At 65.8% G+C, this 7,939-nt stretch overlaps 1 protein-coding gene across 2 annotated transcripts; it reads right to left on the reverse strand.

Moving 5' to 3' along the window:
* Nucleotides 1-2,135: 2,135 nt before the first annotated feature.
* Nucleotides 2,136-7,828, reverse strand: CTDSP1 (CTD small phosphatase 1). 2 transcript variants are annotated; one of them, XM_036387113.1, is made up of 7 exons: nt 6,999-7,828; nt 5,590-5,732; nt 5,331-5,432; nt 5,037-5,093; nt 4,485-4,577; nt 4,029-4,214; nt 2,136-3,921 (listed from the first exon to the last, which is right to left on the reverse strand). In XM_036387113.1, exons 1-7 carry the CDS (start codon nt 7,195-7,197, stop codon nt 3,793-3,795), a joined length of 909 nt encoding a protein of 302 aa, XP_036243006.1. In that variant the 5' UTR covers nt 7,198-7,828; the 3' UTR covers nt 2,136-3,792. The 2 variants fall into 2 exon arrangements, with proteins under 2 accessions (XP_036243006.1, XP_036243007.1); XM_036387114.2 differs by having other exon boundaries at nt 6,959-7,095.
* Between the last annotated feature and the right edge of the window lie 111 nt (nt 7,829-7,939).

Consider the following 7,939-nt stretch of genomic DNA (forward strand, 5'->3'; position numbering starts at 1 on the left):
ACCCCATGCCCACCCTCTGTCCCCTCACCCTACCCCGACTGCTCACCTTCCCTGCAGAGCTGGGTGCACAGGTGAGCGTACCTAGGTGGAGTGCTCAGGTGCCAGCACCCAGGAGACCTTTGTTCCCTCATGTCCCAGCCTTTGCTCACCATATAAGGGCAGGGACAGCCCAGAGTCAAGGTCCCCGCAGCCCTCCAAGACTTTGTGGCACCTAAGAGCCCCGTTACTCATGGGGTGTTTCCCCCCCTAGATGCTATTGCACCCTACCCACAGGCTGGCTGTGCCCAGGGTGGTTCCTCTGCCCTCCCCAGGCCTCCTCCCCTCTTGGCCCCTGGTACTGAGTCCATGCTGAATTTTTTTCTTTTGCATTCCACCAAGAAGATCCATAAAGTGATAGCAATGAGCTGGACCCGGACATGTGGGCATCAGCCACCAACAGAGGTGCCTTGATGCCATGGAGATGGCCACTGTTCTTCATTCCCCAGACCCTAAAATGCCCAAACCCTCCCAGACATGGAGCACTAAGGCCATGGAAATGGGTTTTTTTTTGGTACCTCCTCCCCCAGAAAGGTTCCATAAAGTGACAGCAATGCAGCACCTGGGGCATTTCGGCCTCACCCCCTAATTGGCACATCCCCACCCTGACCATGGCACTGTCCCCAGGCTGCTTCCCACCCCAGCTGGAAGCCAGATCCCTGGTCACTCCTGGCTGTGCCTCCCTGCCTTGGGAGTCTCCACAGCCCCAAGGGAGGGAGATGAGACATGGAGCTGGGGCCTGGGGGGACAGCACAGGACATGAAACGGTGGCACGGCTAAGCCGTAAGCCCTGTCCTGTGCCCCCAGACCCCGATGCCGAGGGTTGGTATCTGATGATGCCCTTGATGTTGGCAGAGAGAAGGGACTGAAGTGGCTCCCGAGCCTGTCGGTGGTTTTAGGGAATGACCACAGCGTCCATGAAGGTGGGAGGGGCAGGTGCCAGCAGCAGGCAGGTTCCCGGGCCTCCTGTCCTGCTCTCCTACCGCCCCCAGCCCTGCGGGATTGCTGCAGCTTTACCCTGGCTGCCCTGCTGAGCCAGCAGCCCTGGCCCCAAGCGCTGTGGGCATCCTGCAGCAAGCCCCAGATCCTGCCTGACGGTCCCGTCCCGCAGGGATCCCCGCAGCGATGGCCACGGGCTGACCCAGAGCAGGGGGCATGTCAGCCACCAACAGGGGGGTGTCCTGGTGCCACAGGGGTGGGCTCTGCTCTGCCCTCCACTCCTTGGCCCCCAAACCCTCCAAAGCCCTCCACCCAGCTCCCACCTCCTGCACCCCACTCGAGTGTGCCCGTGGAACCCTTACCTGAGTGCAGATCCCCCAGTGGGGCCGAGTTTGGGGTGGGGTGGGACACCTGGGTGGCCGCTGTCACCCTCTGCTCGGTGGCCACGTCCCAGGGCAGTCTGTCAGCGTGGCACAGGGGTAGGGGCCCCCTCGCCGGCCCCAGAGGGCTCACCCCCTCTCTGGGCCCCCAGCCGGGCCACTAATGAACTCAGTAATTAGAGCAGCCATCAGGGAGGACGGAGATTTCATTAATGAGGGGAGGCATAGGGCCAGTGAGGGCACGGGGGAGGGGGCAGCTAAGAGACATTCCCCCCAGGAACCCAGAGGCTGCATGCTGGCAGCAGACTGCCCGGGATGGCGGGAGGGCATCACAGGGTGTCCCCCAGGTTCCCCTCAGTCTGTATGGGGAAGGCCTGACACCTTCCTTGGAGCAAACTCATTTGAGGTCTCAAAGCTGGGAGGAGGGCACAGCATATGTGGTAGATTTACCCCTCCTTGTTAAGGGGCAGGATAGCCATCAATGTGGCACCAGGGGCCTTTTCCCCTGGAGGAGGAGGAGGAAGGAGTTTGGATGGAGGCACCAGGGCAGCCTGGGGGGGGCTGTCCTCCAGTGTGAGGGTGTCCCCTTGGCACCAGGCAAGGGGTGGCACCTCAACCCTGCAGTCCAAGGGTGCTCCCCCTGCACAGACCTGTAGCACCCCCCCCGCCCAGGGGACTCAGGGGATCCCAGGGGCTCCGTGTCCCCACACTGTGCACAGCCACGAGTGACGCACGCGTGATACGGACCCTGCCCGCACATGCACACACTCGGGACTACTCTTTCCAAGATGGTTTGACAGCTTTAATCACATGAAGGCACTTGGATCTGGTATCCCAGCCCTCCCCAGCCCCCCATGCTGCCTCTGCATCCCCCAGACCTCCCTTCCCAAGGATGCCCAGGGCAGGGCTGTACACCCACAGGCACTCGCTGGGCAGCGGCTGTGCTGGCGCCCTTTGACTTGTCTGACATAAAGTGCTGAGTCCAACCCTCCTGGCAGGGCAGGATGAGCCCGGGGCTGGCAGGGATCCAGGGAGCTGTGCTGCACCAGCCCCCACCACAGGGCAGGGGCTGTGGCTGCGGCTGGGGGCCCCTGCTCACCCCCAGCAGCGGGAGCAGGGCAGTGAACAGCACCAGAAAGCTAAAACCCTTCACACCCACCCCCCAAATACTGCCCCGCTCCCTGCGCTGGCACTGCGGTAAAAAGGCACCCATGATTTTTTGGGAAACCATTGCTTTTCCCTCTAAAAAGATATGAGGCATTGTCCATATTGTGACATTAAAAAAGGCCTGGCTGATCTCAGCCTCCCCAGGAAAACCCTCCCTGAGAGCCCCCAGACCCTCAAAGCCGGGGGACAGGGGACACCCTGGCAAAAGTCCAACCCCACGGGGGTCAGGGCAACCCCAGGCTATGGGGGGGCTGCAGTGTCCCCCACCCCCTCCCAGCTGGGGACTGGGGAAAGGCTGGGAGGGGCACATTAAGGCTGATATGGGGGTCCCTCTCTCCCAGGACTAGCAGCATTTGGTGAAGCTGCAGATGGATGTGGAGCGAGGGGTGTGCCCCCTGCCACGGGAGGGGACCCTTCTGTGGGTGACCAGAGTGGCTCCCAGTGACACAGTGTAACTGGAGAGGGGGGGAGGCCACCTCCCCCCCCAAAAATGAGAAGAAACCGAAGTTGGAGGGGGCGAGTAAAGAGCCCCCCCCCCAGGCACACCCCTTGCAGGGCTAAGGGGGAACAGAGACACGGCGTCTCAAGGCACATGGGAGGCATCTGTGCCCAGGGGCTCAGCCCTGAGGCTGGGCTGCCCCTGCAAAACACAACCCCTAGGTGGGGGCAGCAGGCATGAGGAGAGGCAAGGACATGCCCGCCTCGAGGTGATCAGCTGCACCCAGGGTATGGTGGCACCACAGTTAAGGGTATGGTGGCAGCCCTATGCACCAAGGGCAGTAAGACTCCCTGCGTTTTCGGAGGGTGACAAGGTGTTACCTGTCCCACAGCCTCGGCAGACAGGGGCCAAGGGCTGCCAGCCTCCCAGCAGGCAGTCTGGATGGAGGGATCCAGTCCTCCCAAAGGCAGTGGAAAGCAGCAGCTGCTGACCCCACCCCCCTCCCCAGTCGGGGGACAGAGGGGAAAAGGACCTGAGAACCGTTTTGTGGAGTGGGGACACAGGTTGGGGGAGAAAGGGGCAGGAGCTGGACAGTGGGGGAGGATGGGACCCCCCAATAGGTCCTCAGCACAGCAAGGCAGTGGGTCACCCATGGCCCCCCTTCTCTGAGAAGGGGGGCACCCACATCTCCCACCAGCGGCAGGCACGGAGGGCACCCGCCGGGGCTGGGGAGGATGATGGGGGGCACACCGAGACCCTCCCTCCCCCAAAATAAGGCACCTGGCTCCCCCGGGGGTGCCCCTTGGCAGCACCCGGAGCGTGGGGGGGCCATTAGCTGTTAGTCCGCTGCTTCTTGAGCACTGCATACACGTCCTCCACCTTGCTGAGCCTCTCGAAGAAGGGCAGCAGGTCCAGCAGCTCTGTGTCCGCCATGTTATCAAACCAGGACGCCACGGGCACCTGCAGGCGGCACAGGGGACAGAGTGGCATGGGGGGACAACGCTGGGAGAGGGTCCCCCAGCACATGACCTCCCCAGGCGGCCCAGCCGTGCCCTGCGGGTACGTACGGCATTATCCGGGTGGAAGATGTAGGACGCGGGCGAGTTGTCCACGATGATGATGCGGCGCAGGTCGCGGCCCAGGCGGCTCAGGTCCTTCACGTAGTTGCCACGATGGAAAACACAGGATTCCCGGAAAAGCCGTGCCCGGAAAGCCCCCCATTTATCCAGCAGGTCAGCCACAGGGTCTGCATACTACAGGCACAGGAAGGGGATCACTATGGCACACCACACCGCCCTGCCCACCGCACAGTGACAGTGGCACCCAGCTCTCACTGTGCCTCAGTTTCCCTAGCCAGTGCCTTGGAGGGGCAGGTAGCGAGGCTGCCCAGTGCTGGTGCTGCCTGCGGGTACACAGGGGACAAGAGGCCAGTGATGCCTGCAGGTGGGCAGGCAAGGGAGCTGTGCCACTGGAGGGGTGTCTGGGAAGGGGTGGGCGATGCCAGGGCAGGTCGGGGCACCCACCTTGGCCAGGCTGGCAGTGAAGAGCACGCACTCGAAGAGCTCACCCATGCGCTGCAGGAACTCGTCTACGTGCGGCCGCTTGAGCACGTACACCTGTGGGCACGGACAGACGGACAGAGGGCAGCGCGCTGCTGGCACCGGCCACGGCTCACCCGGCGCCCCCACGTCCTGCCCAGGGGACACGTGTGACCCCACAGCCAGCAGCTCCCTGGCCACACCTCACAGGAGCTGCCCTTGGGGGCTGGGGGATGCCATAGCCCCACAGGAGTGTGCAGGGTGAAGAGTCTGGCCGGCTCCAGAGCCAAGTAACCGAGAACAGGCTGACTGCCCAGACCACAGCCTATCCTGGATTACTTGAAACCGGGGCTGGCCACTGCAGGAGGGCACCATGCCAGGGCACCCCTCACCTCCCTGCCCTGCAAAGAGAGGAGCACCCACCTCTGCCCCCACAAAGCTGGCACCCTGATACCTCCCATTACCCCGGGATGGCTGCCGGTCCTAGGGGAGGTGGAATGATGCCCCCCTCCCAGCAGGCACCCACCCCGCTGTTACCTGGTGCATGATGCCATCGATTTCCACGGGAATGATGAAGTCGGCGTTGTTCACTGGCTGGGGAAGGGCACACCAGGATCAGCACTGGGCACACCAGGCACCCCCTGCCCAAATACTGCCTGCTCTTTGCTCATTGTGCACCCCTGCCAGCCCCGCAGCCCCCTCACAGGGACACCCCAACTGAGCCAGCCAGGCTGTGCTGGGTGCTGGGCATCACTTTGGGGGAAAAGGGTGGCAGAGCAGCTGGGGGAGCATGTGGGGGAGAGGTGTGGGGTGGGCCAGGGCGTCCCCCACCTTGAAGGAGCTGTGCACCAGGGTCTCATCCAGGTCGATGACCACGCAGAGCTTGCTGGCGTCCTGCGGCTTGATCTCGGGCAGCAGGTGCTTGACAGCAGCCTGCAGCAGGGGGACACAGTCAGCAGGGTATCCACAGGGAGGCCGGAGGGGCACTGGGAGGAGCGACTGTTCATCCCCCAGCCCTGCCCACACCACAGGGGAGGCGCAGGGGATGGCAGCCCGGCCCCGCCGGTTCCGGGCTGGGGATGGGGGTTACCTTGGGCAGTGCTCCGTTCTCCTCCACCAGCAGCGGCGCGCCGGTGGTGCCGGTGCAGGGCTCCCCCTCATCGCGGCACAGGCAGCAGAAGAGGGACTGGAGAATGCTGCGGCTCCGAGGCTTCTTGGCAGGGGTCTGGGTACCTGCGGGAGGGCACAAGGGGGGTAAGGGTTACCCCGGGGCACTCCCAGCACAGCACTGGGGGCCAGGTGAGCCATGTTTGGGTGCTGCCCCAGAGCCCCCGTGCCCTTATCAGACGCCGACACCCATCCGCTCGGCCTTCCTGCCCTGCCAAGCGACGGTGCCAGGGCAGCGTCGCTGACACCAGTGCTTGGTGACCCCCCGCAGCCCCTCACCCGGCACATCCCACTCTACAAGCGACCCCCGTGGAGTGGCCGGAGACCCTTCAGGAGGGTGCGGGGCTGAGCCCGGGGGCAGCCGTGGGTTCGGGGCCGGTCCCCGCTGTCCCTCCCCGGGGGACACGGCCCCACTCGGGAGGGAGGGGGGCCCTGGGGGCGGGGTCTCTCCGAGGGGGCGGGGCTTATGCCCGTTCTTTTCCCCGCCTCCAGACAACTCCCTCGTCTCATTGGCCGACTCGAGTGCACGGGAGGCGAGAGGCCAATGAGGACGACCGCCCGCCCCTGGGCGCCGTTCCCGCAGTCCCCATTGGCGGAGCGAGGGGAAACTGAGGCAGAGGAGCTGCTCCTGCCCACCCCGTGCCCCAGGGGCAGCGCGACGGCTCCAGCGGCCCCGCCGGGTCCGCGTCCTGCCGCAGCCCGGCCCGGGGCTGCACCCCGCCCTGGCTGTGCCCCCCTTCAGGCGGGCCAGGGCCCCGAGCCCGCAGTGGGGAGCTCGTGGGGCAGGAGCTGCCCACTGGGGACGGGGCCCGTTCCCACGTTTGCTCCTCCCGGCCCTGGCAGCTTCCCAAGCCAGGGAGACAGGCAGCGGCCCCCGACAAACCCCCCTGGCGGGGTGAGGGGACGCGGGGGACGGGACGCCGGCATGCAGCTGAGCGCCCGGCGCCCTTCCTGCCTCAGTTTCCCCGCCGGCGTTGCGCGCACCTCTCGCCGGCTCCCGAGGAAACAGCGCAGATAATCCGAGCAACGCCCCGAGCCTTCCAGGGCCCCGCCGGGCTCCGAGGCGGCCGGAGCACGGCCCCCCGCGCCCGGGCAGCTGCACACAGCCCCGCTCGCTCCGAGCTAAAGCCCCTGCGCATCTCCCAGCCCTGGGCGGCGGGATGCAGGGGGGCGGGCTGAGGCGGCGCGCAGCTCACCAAACCCTCCAGGAGCAGGCCCCCAGCCCCCCGGGGACCTCCCCCTGTGCCGCGCAGGAAGGGGGTGCGGGGGAGCCATCTCCCCCTCGGCGTTACCTTTCTCCTGAAGCGGGGCGCTCCCCTCCTCCCTGCTAACCTGGGCGATGATGGACTGGTGCTCCATGGGCGCCGGGGAGGGGGGGTGGGAGGGGGCGGCCCCCCCCGGCGCGGCCCCCGGGGGGGGAGGCGGGGCGGGGGCCGGCGGCGGCGCGGGGCGGCGGGCGCGGGAGCGGCGCCGCGGAGGAAACTTTGTTACAACATGGAGTTTCCTCCGCCCGGGCTGGGGCTGCAAACATGGATCCCGGGCGCGGTTTCAAGGAACCCCTTAAAAGGGCAACGACGGCGGGGGGGGGGCCCTCCTCCTTCTCCCTCCTCCTCCCTCCTCACGGCACCCGCGCCGCCCGGCAGGAGTGGGGGTCCCCGCCGAGCCGCGATTGGGACCCAGACGGGGAGTGTTCTGTGGTTTGGCTGGGAAGGACACCCCCCCCATGCACCATGGTGACCGTGCAGGAGGCCCCGACACGCCGCCGGGCTGTCCCACACTCCGGCTGAGAGAGCGCGGAGAGGGGGATCAGTGCTGCTGTCACCCCACATCCTGCTGGCAGCCCGGGGATCCCTCTGCAGCTGCCCCCGGCCTATGTGCCCGTCCCGCCAGAGCCCCTGCACTAGCGGCTCAAGGCTGGGGGTCCCCATTTTCCCGAGGGCACATCCCGCACTGCCTGCCCCGGCCAGCCGTGCGGGACAGCAGGTGCTGCGGGCTGCACCAACAACCGCCGCGTTTTCTATTCTTCTTTTTCCTGCAATCCCCCAATTATCTGGGCAATTAATAAGTCTCTATTATCAATACGTATATTTCCTTACAACTCCTTCCCTCCTGCCTTCGGCGGGCTGTTTCCAGGCGCTTTCTGAAAAGCGACTCTTGACGGGAGCTTGTGGATGGCACAAATTCTCAATCCGCCCCCCAAGCCCCCCAAGCGCAGCATCCCCCAGCCCCCTCCTCTCGCTAGCCCTGGGGGGCTCTGTCCGGGCAGCCTCTCA

This window comes from Molothrus ater, chromosome 7, assembly GCF_012460135.2.
Source record: "Molothrus ater isolate BHLD 08-10-18 breed brown headed cowbird chromosome 7, BPBGC_Mater_1.1, whole genome shotgun sequence".
NCBI lineage: Eukaryota > Metazoa > Chordata > Aves > Passeriformes > Icteridae > Molothrus > Molothrus ater.